The sequence below is a fragment of the Microcebus murinus genome, chromosome 21, assembly GCF_040939455.1.
Source record: "Microcebus murinus isolate Inina chromosome 21, M.murinus_Inina_mat1.0, whole genome shotgun sequence".
Lineage (NCBI taxonomy): Eukaryota > Metazoa > Chordata > Mammalia > Primates > Cheirogaleidae > Microcebus > Microcebus murinus.
Genome location: NC_134124.1, coordinates 37,793,912 through 37,810,616, shown reverse-complemented (window position 1 = coordinate 37,810,616; position 16,705 = coordinate 37,793,912). Strand labels below are relative to the sequence as shown.

Here is a 16,705-nt window from a genome sequence, read left to right as displayed (position 1 = left end):
TTGGATTCGGGTATAGGCATTGTTTTTTTTTGTTTTGTTTTGTTTTGTTTTGTTTTGTTTTATACGAGATACTGATTTTATTTCCTTTGGATATGTACCCAGAGGAGAGATTAATGGTAGTTCTTTTTTTTTTTTTTTATTTCGGCATATTATGGGGGTACATATTTTAAGGTTTCAATAAATGCCCATTCTCCCCCTCTCCCCCCACAAGTCTGACGGGTATAGGCATTGTTTATACATCATTCGTTCCTGTGGCTGGAGGAAGTGTGTCACTGGAGATGAAAGCCCAGAGGCTCCATGCCCAGTACCTTGTCGGTTTCCTGCTGAACTGGGCTGTTCTTTGCCTCTTTAGGGCTTTGTAAGTGTTCAGGGCTGGTTTGCCTGAAGAGAGTTTCCCCCAAAGTTGGAACCTCTCCTGACTGGTTTCCTTGGCCCCTGCAGGGTTTCCCAATGTTATAGGGCAGATTTAGGTCCACCTAACAAGGCTCCTTGTCCTGAACAGTGGAATCAGTAGGATGTAGGGTTGCCTGGAGTAGGGGATTGCCTCAGTCAGTTAGAAGGGGTTACCTGGCTACCACTAGCTTAGAGGTGATTTCCAGTTAACTTTTTCATGTCACTGAGGAAGTAGAGTGGTTTAGGGGAGCGAAAGAGCACAACCTTCAGACTGACCTGGGCTCAAGTCGGTCCTGCATCACTTATGGTGTGATCTTAAGCAAGTTAGTGAACCTCTCTGAGCCTCAATTTCTCTTTATCTCTGAAATGAAACTAGTAATTGCCCCCTCACAGAATTGCTACAGAAATAAACAACATACCATAGTACCTAGCTTGGCACAAAATAGGGCCCTGAATATTACTTTCCTTTTTCCCAGCCTCAACACTACCCCCACCCCAGACCTGTAGGTAGGTTAGCAGGCCCCTGTTGTGAATCTGTGTCTGAGCCTAGAACCATATAAAAGTGGAAGGGTGTGTTCCCTCCCCATCCCCACCCATATCTCCAAAGTAGGCTAGGGAAGTTGTATTAGTCCATACATGAGGCTGGGTAGTGTATAAAGAAAAGAGGTTTATTTGGTTCATGGTTCTGTAGGCTGTACAAGAAGTGTGGCTCCAGCATCTGCTTCTGGCAAGGGCTTCAGGGAGCATCCAATCAAGGTGGAAGGTGAAGGGGGAGCAGGCATGTCACATGATGAGAGAGGAAGTGAAAAGAATGGAGGAGGAGGTGCCAGGCTCTTTTAAACAACCAGTTCTCCCAGGAACTAATAAAGTGAGAGCTTACTCATTATTGTGGGGAGGACACCAACCCAATCATGAGGGATCTGCCACCATGACCCAATACCTCCCTCCAGGCTCCACATTCAACACTGGGGATCAAATTTTAATATAAGATTTGGAGGAGCCAAATATCCAAACCATATCAGAGGGTAAGTCTCAGGCCTTGTCAGGACATTGATATTCCCAGTTGTAACATTGCCTACTTCCTTTTTGTCTTCTCAGCTGCCGCTGCTTCCAACAAATGAAAACAACTATATTGTTTTTTTCTCATTATAAAAGTAGTTCATGCTCATTGTAAAAGATTCAGACATTGTAAAAGATTCTAAGCAGAAAGGTATGAGCATCTGCCGGTCCTTGGGGCTCCAGGGCTGAGCAGAAAAATAAGAATAGGTATGTGGGGGGGTGCCACCCAGGGTGACTGTATTTTTACAGTGTGTGAATTGTATATGTAGAAACAATATATTATTTAATTTTAAAAATAACTCACTATTCTTTTTCTTTTATAAAAAAAATAGACGTTCATGACACACAGAAAAATTCAGGCAAACAAAAACTGGAGAAAATAAAAAGATTTATTTTCCAATTCCACAGTTCCACCCACTCAGAAATAATCACTCTTAATCCTTTGGAATAAATCCTTTTAAACCTTCTGTGTATACAGATGTACATTTATCTTTTAATAGAAGTGGAATCCTGCTTTGCTGATTTTCCACTTACCATGTAGGGATCAATATTTGGGTAGAATAACTTTTTTCAAAAGGAATGCTTGCTTATTCAAAAATTCCAACACTATGCAAATGCACAGAGGAGCTTACCTCTATCCATTTCTTTGTGGTCCACCTTTCCTCCATTTCCCTCCATCCTACTGTTGGCAGTTTAGTGGGATTCAGTCTTTATAAAGGGTATTTGAAATATGGGAGTGGTGCCAGAGCCCAGGGTGGTTCTCGCAGGATCCTTACCATTTCTGTCCCTCAGGAACCAAACGCCAACAGCGTGGCCTGGAACACCCAGTGTGAGGACATGCTCTGCTTCTCAGGAGGAGGCTACCTCAACATCAAAGCTAGCACCTTCCCCGTGCACCAGCAGAAGCTGCAGGGCTTTGTGGTCGGCTACAATGGTTCCAAGATCTTCTGCCTCCACGTCTTCTCCATGTCAGCTGTGGAGGTGCCACAGGTAACCCAGGGTACCTGTTTACTCTCAACAGTGGCAGGGCAAACAAGAACAGGAAAACCAGGCCCCTCGCTGGTATGCTGGGGAGGAGGCAGCAAGGAATAGGGAGGAGAGAGGAGTGGCAGCTGTGATATTGTGGAAGGCAGGACTCAGAACCTGAAGCCCTGTCGCCACCCCACGCAACCTGTGTCTTTGGGCAAACAGCTAATCCTCAGAGTCTTTCTGATCATCCTTACTGGGTAAGGACAGGCAGGGATATGCAGTGTTGTCAGCAGAGTGTGTTTTGCTGAGAGCCAGGCATGGCGCAGAGTGGAGCAAGCCAGCAAAGCTGGGAGTCCAGCAGGTTGTACACAAGAGTGCATGTGTAGTGGTGGTGTGTGTGTGCATATGTGTATGAGGGAGGGAGAGAGGGAATGAGTGGGGTGGGTGTGGGGGCTAAGGTCTATGAGCCAAAAAGGGAGCATAGAACTCTGCATAAGTCCTCTGAAAATAGGAGGAGAACAGAAATGGGAGGTTGGAGTATGGAGCCACAAAGAGGACAGACAGGAGAGCAGAGATGGGCAACCCAAGTGGGGGCTGGCCTGATCACACCTGTCCCAGGTGCCTGCCTGCCCCCGGAGTGAGTGATGCTTACTGTAGAATTGTCATAAAACAGGGACAAGCACCTAGGAGAAACTTTAGCACTCAGAATCCCGTCCTCAGGAAAGAATCACTCTTAAACATATATACATCCACCCAGACCTTTTCTATACATATATATGATATATGCATAATATATAATTATGAGCATGTGATTTATGTAAACATTTTTAAACAAAAGTAGAATCATACTGTAAATATTGTTTTAATGATTTTTATCTATAGTATAGATAAATGAAACCTCAGATTTATGGTACTTCACTGAATGTGGACTATAAACAAGAGAGACTTTTATGTTTAAAATTTATTTATTTTAAAATTTTTAATTAACAAATATAATTATACATATTCGTGGGGTACATAGTGATGTTTCAATACATACAACGTATAGTCAGTCATTAGATCAGGGTAATTAGCATATCCATCATCTCAAACATTTTACTTTGTGTTGGGAACATTCAATATCCTCCTTCCAGCTACTTGAAACTATATAATATATTATTGTTAACTGTAGTCATCTTACAGTGATATAGAACACTAGAACTTATTCCTCCTATCCACTTGTAGTTTCGTATCATTTAACAAATCTCTCCCTGGCCCTCCCTTCCCCCTACCCTTCCCAGCCTCTAGTGTCCTCTGTTCTATTTTTTACTTCCACTAGATCAACTTTTTTTAGATTCCACATACGGGTAAGAACATGTGGTGTTTAACTTTCTGTTCCTGGCTTATTTCACTTAACAGAAGGTCCCTCGGTTCTGTCCATGTTGCCGTGAATAAAAGGATCTCATTCTTTTTTATGGCTGAATACTATTCCATGTTGCATATACACCACATTTTCTTTACCTATTTATCTGTCGTTGGACACCTAGGTTGATTCCGAATCTTGGCTATTGTGGATAGTGCTGCAATAAACATGGGGGTATAGATGTCTCTTCAATAGAATTATTTCCTTTCCTTTGGATAAATTCCCAGTAGGGGGATTGCTGGATCATATTGTAGTTCTGTTTGTAGTTTTTTTTGTTTTTTTTTTTGAGACAGAGTCTCACTCTGTTGCCCCAGCTAGAGTGCTGTGGCATTAGCCTAGCTTACAGCAACCTCAAACTCCTGGGCTCAAGTGATCCCTTCTGCCTCAGACTCCCGAGTAGCTGATGGGACTATAGGCATACGCCACCATGCCCTGTCGCGCCCGCCTCGCCAGCAAGGAAGACGCGGCAACAGGAGTTCTTCTGACCGTGCTTTAATGGGGTTCCCTTTAGACTTACATGATGCGAAAGACCCAGCCCGGCAGCGTGCAGGCCGCTATATACCCCAGAAGTACAACCCCTAAGCTGCGATAGGCCGCTCAACTGTCGAGCCACCAAAGCATTAGCCCATATCAGGACCCTTTGTTTGCATTCTCGCGCCACAGGGCAACCGACAATTATGCGTGCGCTGAACTTGTTAGCTGCTCTAGGCAAAGCCGGAAACAGGCGCCAACTTGTAATGGCGTTGACACCGCGCCCCACATCTCCCCCTGTTTTATTAATTTAATGAGAGCTGAGCAACCGTTCAGCACCATCCTTTGACCGTGTGATCAAGGTTGCAGAGCCTCACTTTTACCAGCAACCACCTATCCTCGTGCAATGAGCACAACTCGGAGGTGTGCAAAGGCTGGCTGTGGGATAGGAGACATGCCTTATTTGGTGCAATGGGAGAGACCCCTCAGAGTACAAAGGCCATGTCTGCTAAAATATCTGGGGGTAGGAGCAGGTGCAACCCAAAACTAGGCTAACCTTTTAGCATGGTCAACCACACCTGTGCAGACTGTCTCAGTTCAAGCGCAGCAAATGTCTGTGCCAATACCACATGGTCTGTGGCTGCAAGACCGAAACAAAGTCATAGAGCTAGGAGCTTTAACAGAAACAGGAATGTATCTAGGCAAGTAGGTAACAATGGCAGAGGGGTGAGACATGGCATTCCAACACAATGTATAATTGCACGTATTAGAGGAACAGTTCACATGCGTACCAGAGGGTTTTTCTGTGGATACCACCCAGATAAACGGGGGCCAAACACAGACAGGTGTAGGGGCAAAGGTCGAGTTTTGCCCTCCCGCAATCACCCTCACAGAACCTTTAAAAGAGTCGCTAGGATTCCATGCGAAACTAGCATTCCTTGCCATACCCCCAGCCACCAATGGACAGGGGGGCAAAGTCCGTGCAGCTTCCGTTAACCCCACACAAAACACAAAGTCCCCTTTAAGGAGAAGGATCTATTTTCCTCCAGATTACTACTCTGTGTGTCCAACGGCATGTACGCAGTGTCCAAGGAAACATTAGTAGAAAAGAAGCGAGGGAAAATTGGTGAGTTATGTGTCACAGGCATCGGCAGAGGAGGCACTGACAGGATCCTCCAGCGTGGCTCCGCTGCCATCCTCGCGATCATCCATGCTGTCGTCAGGAGGAGTAGCCAGCACGTCTTCATGTTGCTCCAGAGGCTGCTGCACCGTTTTGGTCAGCCGCGTGGGCACCCAGATGGGATTGTCCTGGTTCTGTGGAAAAATACAAATAGCTCCCCTGGATCTCATTAACACTGGATCCGGGCCTTTCCATAGGTTAGACAACACATCTTTCCACTTTACTAATTCTTTTTGTGGCGGAGCAGGCATGACATGCCTGTCTGCTGCCGAACATCCTTTGACATCTAAATTTAAAAAATTTAAAGTAAAGAGAGCAAAGGAAAGACGTCCTTTGGGTGATAGCCCTAGCTGTAGGGCATCTCCCCCTTTTTGTTTTTGTAAGTACATTTTGAGCGTGCCGTGAGCACGTTCCACGATGCCTTGCGCTTGAGGGTTGTAGGGAAGACCGGTACGGTGCTCCACACCCAAGCGAGTGCAAAACTGCTGAAAAGATTTTGAGGTATAAGCTGGGCCATTATCTGTCTTAATAACCCGGGGCTTGCCCCAGGCTGCCCAAGCTTCTAGGCAGTGAATGATGACGTAACTTGCCTTTTCTCCAGCCAGAGGCGTGGCATGAAGGATGCCTGAGCACGTGTCAACAGACACGTGAACATACTGAAGCTTTTTAAAGGATGGGACATGAGTTACATCTATTTGCCACATATGTAGAGGACGCAAACCCCTAGGATTTATGCCCGTATGAACAACAGTGCGATAAGGAGCACAATTTGGACATTGCAGTACAATCTCACGAGCATCTGCACGTGTGATGTTGAACTTAAGTCGTAAGGTTTTAGCTGGCACATGATAAAGTTTATGAAAGTCTATGGCGGCGGCGTGGCCATCAGACACCCAGAGGGCGCGAGTGGCGCGATCTGCCATAGCATTTCCTGCAGCCATAGGTCCAGGTAACAAGGAATGAGCTCTGATATGCTGAATGGAAAATGGGTTTTTCCTATTTTGAATAGTATTTCTAATTTCTGTAAATACAGAAAAGACTGTACTCTTGGCAAGAATGTGAAAGGAGTTCTCTAACTGTTTAACTGCGTTGACCACATAAAAGGAGTCTGAGATGATGTTGATAGGTTCAGTGATGGTACTGAGAACCAGACCGACTATGGCACACTCTACTAGCTGAGGAGAAGAATAGTTAAATTGTTTGGTATACACCTTGTCCTGAATGACATAGCTCCCAATACCCGTCTTAGAGCCATCGGTATACACGTCCAAGGCATTAACCAAAGGTAACAATGAAGTTACTCTTGGGAAAATAAGCTCATTCCTCATTGCAAACTGCAGTAAGGCATGTCTGGGATAATGGTTGTCAATGCTCTCTGGGAAGGTGCATTTTAATATGGCCCATGCATCAAGATTGGCACATAAGGTGTTTACCTGATTGGCAGTATATGGACAAATCAGGCTATCAGGGTGACGTCCAAAATGGGACACAGCCAAACTAATACCCTTTAAGGCTATCTCGGCCACACAGGTAGGATAATGGCCAATCACCTTTCCTGGAGAGGCTTGAGGATGCACCCATAAAAGTGGACCATCCTGCCAAAGCACTGCCGTAGGGAGCGTAGGAGAAGGGAGTATATAGAGGGAGAAAGGATCATGGTGTTGAATGCGCACTAGTTGCGCCTTTTGAATGGCTTTTTCTACCTTATGAAGAGCCTTAAGGGCCTCAGGAGTCAAAGTTTTAGGAGACGTGATGTGTGAGTCTCCCTCTAGAATCTGAAATAATGGCTTTAGTTTTGCTGTGGTAAGACATAAAAAAGGTCGAAGCCAATTAATATTCCCTAGCAGTTTTTGAAAATCGTTTAAGGTCCTCAAAGCATCTTTTCGGATGGACAGTCTTTGAGGCACAATTTTGTCAGGGAGAATGCTACTACCAAGAAACGCGCCTACTTCTCCCTTTTGCACCTTTTTTGGAGCGACCAGCAAGCCCTTTTTCCTTAAGTGAGCCTGAAGGGACGCATAAGCTTGACGAAGTATGCCATTATCACAATGACACAAGAGAATATCATCCATATAATGTATAATTCTTACCTTTGAAAACTTCTGCCTAACCGGCTGGATAGCTGAGGCCACATAAAGTTGGCACATAGTGGGACTGTTAGCCATGCCCTGAGGCAAAACCTGCCATTGATATCTTGCATCAGGCTGTTTATGGTTTATGGAAGGAAGCGTGAATGCAAATCTGCTTTTATCTTGTGGATGCAAGGGAATAGAGAAAAAACAGTCTTTAATGTCCAAGATAATTAGACTCCAATGTTTAGGCAAAGCTGAGAGAAGGGGCAGTCCTCTTTGAATAGGCCCCATAAGCTGCATCTGGGCATTAATCGCTCTAAGGTCATGCAACAGTCTCCATTTACCAGACCTTTTCTTAATCACAAAAATAGGGGTATTCCAAGGAAAATGAGAGGGTTCAAGATGCCCAAGAGTAAGCTGCTCTTGCACTAGATTATGGGCAGCGAGTAACTTTTCAGAGGGTAAGGGCCACTGAGGTACCCACACTGGCTCCTCTGTATTCCAGGGTATGGGCAGAGGATCCCCAGCGGCGAGCAGCCCCCAAGAAAAACCCAGCCCTTCCCAAGGCGGGGCATGCGGAGGTGGGCAGTACCGCTCACAACCTGCCGCTTCCAGAAAAACCGGTTCCTCTTTCTTTTCTAATTCCTCCCCCGCCTCCTCTCCTGAACTTGAGGAAGTAAGAGAAGAGGAAGAAGAGGAATCATCCTCAGAAATATTTAATTTCTTAAATTCTGACAGAAAAAGGCTATCTCCTCTGTCTTCTGTCCTGTCCTTTCCTTTGTTATTTTTATTCCTGGTACCTTTACATTTCTTTCTCTCCCTTTTCTTCTTTCTCTCCCTTTTCTTCTTTCTCTCCCTTTTCTTCTTTCTCTCCCTTTTCTTCTTTCTCTCCCTTTTCTTCTTTCTCTCCCTTTGCAGGTCGGGCTGCGCTATCCCTCCCTGCATTTTCCTTTTTTGAGCTCTATATTCCTTTTTTCCACCTTTTACCGCGGTACTTCCCTTACTGCTTCTCCCTGAGCTTGCTTCTTGCAAGTCACTCAGTGCACTTTGGCTAGCTGCTACGTGCGGGCCTGAAGTCTCATCATACAGGCATTTTATGATAATAGGCCACAAAAAGCGCCGCAGCAGAATATTACCCATTTTTGGAAGCAGGGGAGTTTTGGCCGTCCCACACGTCAGTTCTGAACTCACCTCTGTCGAGGTCGTCTCCGCTGGTGCTTCAAAGTTGTACGAGGTCCCGGGTTTCGGCACCACTTGTCGCGCCCGCCTCGCCAGCAAGGAAGACGCGGCAACAGGAGTTCTTCTGACCGTGCTTTAATGGGGTTCCCTTTAGACTTACATGATGCGAAAGACCCAGCCCGGCAGCGTGCAGGCCGCTATATACCCCAGAAGTACAACCCCTAAGCTGCGATAGGCCGCTCAACTGTCGAGCCACCAAAGCATTAGCCCATATCAGGACCCTTTGTTTACATTCTCGCGCCACAGGGCAACCGACAATTATGCGTGCGCTGAACTTGTTAGCTGCTCTAGGCAAAGCCGGAAACAGGCGCCAACTTGTAATGGCGTTGACACCGCGCCCCACAATGCCCAGCTAATTTTTTCTATTTTTGGTAGAGATGGAGTCTCGCTCTTGCTCAGGCTGGTCTCGAACTCCTGAGTTCAAACGATCCGCCTGCCCCACCCTCCCAGAGTGCTAGGATTACAGGCATGAGCCACCGCGCCCAGCCTGTTTGTAGTTCTTGGGGAACCTCTTATACTCTTCTCCATAGGAAATGTACTAGTTTACACTCCCACCAACAGTGTATAAGAGTTCCCTTTTCTCTATATCCTTATCAGCATCTGTTATTTTTTGTCTTTTTGATAATAACCATCCTAACTGGGGTGAAAAGGATAATACCTCATTGTGGTTTTGATTTGTATTTCCCTGATGATTAGTGATGTTGAGCATTTTTTCATATATATTTTGGCCATTTGTATGTGTTCTTTTGAGAAATGTCTGTTCAGATCATTTGCCCCTTAACTGGGTTGTTGTTGTTGTTCTTGTTGTGTTTTTGCTTTGTTTTGTTTTGCTGTTGAGATGTTTCAGTTTCTTGTATATTCTGGGTAGTAATTCCCTGTTGGATGAGTAGTTTGCATATATTTTATTCCATTCTTTAGGTTGTCTTTTCACTCTGTTGAATTTCCTTTGTCATGTAGAAACCTTTTAGTTTGATGCAATCTCATTTGTTTATTTTTGCTATTGCTGCATGTGCTTTTGATGTATCTTTTTCCTTTTTAAAAATTTTAATAGAATTAGGAGATACAAATTGAATTCTAGTACATGTATGTATTTTATAGTGGTGAAGTGTGGGCTTTTGTACCCATCACTTGAATAATGTACATTGTACCCCACAGGTAATTTTTCAGCTTTTGAAGTTTTATTCATAAAATCTTTTCCCAGACCAATGTCTAGAAGCATTTCCCCTATGTTTTAAGAGATAGAGTATTGCTCTGTTGCCCAGACTGTAGTACAGGGGCGTGATCACAGCTCACTGCAGCCACAAACACATGGGCTCAAGTAACACTCCTACCTCAGCTTCCCAAGTAGCTGGGACTATAGGTATATACTACCACAATCGGCTGATTTTTAAATTTTTTTGTACAGACAGGGTCTCACTATGTTGCTCAGTCTGATCTTGAACTCCTCATCTCAAGCAGTCATCCTACCTTGGCCTCCCAATGTGCTGGGATTATAGGCATGAGCCATCATACCCAGCCTTGATTTTTGCATAGGGTAAGAGGTAGGAGTCCAGCTTAATTCTGTATATGTATATCAAATTTTCCCAGCACCATTTCTTAAAGAGACTGCTCTTTCCTCGGTGAGTGTTCTTGGCACCTTTGTTAAAAATCAATTGACTATAGATATTTGGATTAATTTCTGCATTCTCTATTCTGTTTAATTGGTCTATGTGTCTGTTTTTATGCTAGTACCATGCTGTTTTGGTTATAATAGCTTTGTAGTGTAATATATTTTGAGGTCTGGGTAGTGTGATGCCTCTAGCTTTGTTCTTTTTGCTCAGGATTGCTTTGGATATTTGGTGTCTTTTGTGGTTTCACAAATTTTAGGAATTTTTTTTATATTTCTGTGAAGAAAATCATTGGTATTTTGATAGGGATTGCATTGACTCTTTAGATTGCTTTGGATAGTATTGTCATTTTAACAATATTAATTCTTACAACCCATGAGTGTGGGATGTCTTTCCATGGGTTTGTATCCTCTTCAGTTTCTCTCATCAGTGTTTTGTAGTTTTCTTTGTAGAGGTCTTTCACCTCCTTGATTAAATTTATTCCTGTTTTATTTTTTTTTTGGTAGCTTTCATAGATAGGATCACCTTCTTGATTTCTTTTTTTTTTTTTTTTTTGAGACAGAGTCTCACTTTGTTGCCCCAGGCTAGAGTGAGTGCCGTGGCGTCAGCCTAGCTCACAGCAAACAACCTCCAACTCCTGGGCTCAAGCGATCCTCCTGCCTCAAGCCTCCCAAGTAGCTGGGACTACAGGCATGCGCCACCATGCCCGGCTAATTTTTTCTATATATATTATTAGGCCAATTAATTTCTTTCTATTTATAGTAGAGACGGGGTCTCGCTCTTGCTCAGGTTGGTTCCGAACTGCTGAACTCAAACGATCCACCCGCCTCGGCCTCCCAGAGTGGTAGGATTACAGGCGTGAGCCACCGTGCCCAGCCACCTTCTTGATTTCTTTTTCAGCTAGTTTCTTGTCCATTTCTAGAAATGCTACTGACTTTTGTACATTAGTTTTGTATCTTGCAACTTCACTGAGTTAGTTTAGAAGTTCTAAAAGTTTTTTTCTAGAATCTTTAGGTTTTTCTATATATACGATCATGTTGTCTGCAAACAGGGGCAATTTGACTTCTTCCTTTCAAATTTGGATGCTCTTTATTTATTTCTTTTGCCTGATTTCTCTGGCTAGGACTTCCAGTACTATGGTGAATAAGAGTAGTGAGAGTGGACATCCTTTTTTTTTTGAGACAGAGTCTTGCCCGGACTAGAGTGTCGTGGCGTCGGCCCAGCTCACAACAACCTCAAACTCCTGGGCTCAAGCATTCCTTCTGCCTTAGCCTCCTGAGTAGCTGAGACTACAGGCATGCACCACCATGCCTAGCTAATTTTTTCTATATAGATTTTTAGTTGTCTGGCTAATTTTTTTTTTTTTTTTTTTTTTTTGAGACAGAGTCTCACTTCGTTAACCAGGCTAGAGTGAGTGCCATGGCGTCAGCCTAGCTCACAGCAACCTCAAACTCCTGGGCTCAAGCAGTCGTCCTGCCTCAGCCTCTCAAGTAGCTGGGACTACAGGCATGTGCCACCATGCCCAGCTAATTTTTTGTATATATATATATATTAGTTGGCCAATTAATTTCTTTCTATTTATAGTAGAGACCGGGTCTCGCTCTTGCTCAGGCTGGTTTTGAACTCCTAACCTTGAGCAACCGGCCTGCCTCGGCCTCCCACAGTGCTGGGATTACAGGCATGAGCCACTGCGCCCAGCCAGAATGGACAGCCTTGTCTTGTTTCAGTTCTGAAAGGAAAAGCTTTCAGCTTTTTCCCATTCAGTAAGATGTTAGCTGTGCATTTATCATATATGGCCTTTATTATGTTGAGGTACTTTTCTTCTATACCTAATTTATTAAGAGTTTTTATTCATTAAGGGATGTTGAATTTTATCAAAAGCTTTTCCTGCATCTGTTGAGATGATCATACTTTTTTTTTACTTTTCTTTTTTTTTTTAAATGTTAAAATGCATGGCCTGAGCAGGGCACTGTGGCTCACGCCTATATTCTTAGCACTCTGGGAGGCTGAGGTGGGTGGATCACTCAAGGTCAGGAGTTTGAAATCAGCCTGAGCGAGAACGAGACCCCATCTCTACTAAAAATAGAAAGAAATTAATTGGCCAACTAAAAATACATAGAAAAAATTAGCCAGGCATGGTGGCACATGCCTGTAGTCCCAGCTACTCGGGAGGCTGAGGCAAAAGGATTGCTTGAGCCCAGGAGTTTGAGGTTGCTGTGAGCTAGGCTGACGCCACGGCACTCACTTTAGCCTGGGCAAGAAAGTGAAACTCTGTCTCAAAAAAACAAAAAACATAATACATCATGAGCAAGTGGTATTTACCCCAGGAGTGCAAGGATGGTTCAACATATGCAAATCTAGGATTATAGGCGTGAGCCACCACGCCCGGCCTGTATTGTGTTTTTGATGTGTTGTTGGATTTGGTTTGCTAGTATTTTGTTGAAGATTTTTGCATCTATCTCCATGAGGTGTATTGGCCTAAAGTTTTCTTTTTTGTTGTTGTGTCCTTGTCTGGTTTTGGTTATTAGGGTTTTGCTTGCCTCATAGAATGAGTTAGGAAGAATTTCCTCTGCTTCAATTTTTTGGAATAGTTTGAGAAATATTGATATTAATTCTTCTTCAAGGTTTGATAGAGTTCAGCTGTGAAGCCATTGGACTTTTCTTTGTTGGAAGATTTTTTATTACTGATTCAATCTTGTTACTTGTTATTGGTCTATTTAGGTTTTCTATTTCTTCTTGGTTCAATCTTGGTAAATTGTATGTGTCCAGGAGAGACTTTTAATCATCTTTCTTTATTGCTATCTTCTAATTTAACCTAACATTTAGATACAGCAGACCCATCACTTCTTATGAATTGTTGGCTCTAAACTACTAATCTGGGTTGGGTGCGGTGGCTCATGCCTGTAATCCTAGCACTCTGGGAGGCCGAGGCAGGAGGATTGCTTAAGCTCAGGATTTCGAGACCAGCCTGAGGAAGACCAAGACCCCATTTTTACTATAAACAGAAAGAAAATTAGCCAAATAACTAAAAATAGAAAAAATTAGCTGGGCATGGTGGTGTGTGCCTGTAGTCCCAGCTACCTGGGAGGCTGAGGCAGGAGGATCCCCTGAGCCCAGGAGTTTAAGGTTACTGTGAGCTAGGCTGGCACCATGGCACAGTAATCCAGGCAACAGAGTAAGACTCTGTCTCAATCAATCATTCAATCAATCAATAAATAAAAATAAACTACTTAACTGGCTTTTTTCACTCAGCAATCTACTGGAAACATGGTTCCATGTCAATAAATATTCTTCTTCAGCATTTATAAAATATTAAGATAAATGTAGACTCACATATAGCTGTAAGAAATAATACAGAGATTCCTTATATATTTAGCCCAGTTTCCCCCAATGATAACAGTTTGCCAGACTCTAGTAGTTTTATCACTTGTGTAGGTTTGTGTAATCTGTCACCACAGTCAAGACACTAAACACTTCCAACACCACAAGGTCCCTTGTGTTGTGCTGCCTTTTATAACCACTCCCCACTCCCTCTTGCCCCCAGCCCCTCCAGGATTATATCTCACTCCTGCATTTTTTCTTATCACATGGATGTTCTACAACTTACTCAACTAGCACCTACTATCAGAAATTTTTGTTATTTATGGTTTTTTGGCTATTATAAATAGTGAGCATCTTTCTAAGTCTTTGCATCTATCCCAGCTTAGCTCCTTGGTATAAATTCCTAGAAGTGAAATTGCTGGGTCAAAAGCTATGCACATTTGAAAGATTTTTAACCTATTTCCAGATTTTCCTTCCACTAGGCTCTCTTAGTCTACATTCCCTCCATGCAACTCGCCTTCAGACTAGAGTCCACTTCTTCTTGTAAGTCAGTGAAACACTTGTTACTACTTACTGCAGGAATTATTGGGGAAGTACCCACCATAAGTACCTGACACAGAGCAGTTATTCAAGAAATGTTAGTGGAATTCAGATCTGAGGAAAAAGAAAAAGGAAGAAAGCAAGAGAAAGAAGGGAGTGGGGTGGGTAGAAGTGGCGGCAGGAGAAGAGGCCCAGACAGCCCCCTGTGGACTGTGTCCTTGCCGTCCTTGTCTGCTCCCATCCCAAACCCATGCACCACATCCACCAGAAACTCACTTTTCTTTAGTCGTGCCAAATAGGCTATGCTTATTGAAAGGTTTTCTCCCAAAATTGCCATCCTGCCATCAAAAATAAATGCAGTTTGCTGCTCCCTGACTTTGGCCAGCCAAGAGGAGCCAGAGGGGCAGCCCAGGGCTTCCTCTGCCAGGACCTTAAGATTCAGTAGCCAAAGCCTTCCTTGACTGCACCAAGGCTGTCCTGCTGATGCAGCAGGACAGAACTGCCAAGGGTTAGGAAAGGCAGTCTCAAGAGAAAGGCTGTTTATCTGTCGCCTTGCCTCCAGCCATCCTGTGGTTTTCCACCCAGAGAAGAGGGGGTAGGCATCAGATCCACTCTTGGGATTTTTGGTTTCCTTTTGAAATTTACATCATCTTGTGCAAGAACTGGTTTGTCAGGGCTGCCAAGTAGGGCAGCAAGCCCTAGTAGGGCTTCTCAGGGTGGTGGTGACTTCATGTTTGGAATGCAACAGTGAGATAAAGTATAGCTCAAAGGATATTTGTTCAGTTAAAGTATATTTTTAAAACTCCCACTCAGTTTTGCCTCCCAAGCAAGTCCAAATGTTAACCCTCCTCTGTCATATGCTTAATTTGGATGTGCCTATCTGAGTGCTTGTCCCACTCTCACGGGGCATTCAGCACAGAGCGAAGTTGTGCAGTTTAGGGGAAGGAGCACCAGCTTTGTGTCCTAATTCTGCCATCTAAACCAACTGTAACTGCAGCTCCTTTCACTATTTGGGGCCTCATTTTCTTTTCAGTGAAATAGATACCCATCTTTCAGGTTTGGTCTGGCCTAATTCCTATTTCTTATTATTACTGACAGGCAAAAACCATAAAACAGAACTAAGTTGGGACAGGACGTACTTACTAAAGGAGTTTAGAAAGGAAAGCTGGTTGTGTGTGGGGGCTTTGAGAAAGCTCCCAGGAGGGGGTGAAACTTGATCTGGTGGCTGAGAGGTCTGAAGAGGCAGAGAGAGGCAAGGAAGATATTTCAGGCAGAGGGGAAGGTGGGTGGGAACAATCTGGAAAGCCCTGGAGAAGATGAGGAGCTGGTGCTGAGAAAACTCAGCGGAGGTAATGATTGTGCCTGCTTTTTACCCGTCGCTTTATCATTTTCAGAGTTCCTATCGTCTGCCCATAGTAGCCTGAGCTGGGCAGGGCATCTAATCAGAAGTTAATGGATTGAGCCCAAATTCACCCAGCTAGGATGTGGCTGAGCCAGGCCTGGGTTTTAGCTCAACTGCTCCACAGTCGATGCCCTGCTGCCCATCTAAGAGGAGAGAAGGTGGGAGGGATGGCCTGGGAGGAAAGAAAAGCACTCGGGGGCAGCCATTTCTTGCTGTCAGGGAAGGCCAGCTTTAAAAAAATTTTCCTTCAACTCTAAAGCTAAAAAATAGGACTAGAAATTTCAAAGATAAAGGCCCCAAATGGAGAAAACAGTACTTCCCGTTCACATTTGGGAACCATTAACACAGAAGTACTGGCTGATTGAGCTCTACTGCCCAGGAATCCAGGATAGATGCAGGCTCCTGAAGCACACTGACTAGCCTAAAATCAGGTCAAGGACTTTCATTGCTACAGAGGTCCCGGCTCAACTCAGACTTGTTGGCACACACATGTATGCACACATACACACATGTATGAATGCACATGAGGCAGGAAGGAGCACAGAACCTGGAGTCAAGTTGCCTCTGGCTCCAGCCTCAGGTTTCCTTTTGCCAGGTGTGTGTCCTTCTCAGTTGTCCTCCCTGAGTGGCCATCTCCTGGGCTATAACCAGGGAGTAATAATACCTCTGTTGGGTATTATTATAATACCCCTGTAGGGCTGTTGGGACAGATACAAAATGACTTTATAAACCTAAAAAAGGGAAGTTATTAGAAACCATTCACAGGTATTCACAGCAAGGCAACCCAATCTTGTAGGAGGGAGTTGGTCTCCAGCACCAAGGAGCTAGAAGACTTTTCTCTAGAGCCTTCCTGGGTAACCTGGAAGTTACCTTTCTTGGACTCAGTCTCTTTTAAAAGAGGCCACCCCAGACCCTTTCCTCCCAGTAACTCATTCATTCCTTCAGCAAACATAGACCGAGGGCCTGCCGAGGGAGGTAAGTATAACCCCACTGCTGCCCACATGTTGAAGATGGCCTTTTTTGGGAGACAGCATGAAATTACAGCACAAT

At 44.1% G+C, this 16,705-nt stretch overlaps 1 protein-coding gene across 3 annotated transcripts in view; it reads left to right on the top strand.

The window, feature by feature from the left end:
* Window positions 1-16,705, top strand: part of IFT122 (intraflagellar transport 122) — an 85,622-nt gene that overhangs the window by 39,330 nt on the left and 29,587 nt on the right. For all 3 annotated transcript variants that reach the window (XM_075996304.1, XM_075996306.1, XM_075996305.1), the window contains one exon: window positions 2,245-2,442. In XM_075996304.1, coding sequence (XP_075852419.1) covers window positions 2,245-2,442 — 198 coding nt within the window. The remainder of the gene's footprint in view (window positions 1-2,244; window positions 2,443-16,705) is intronic.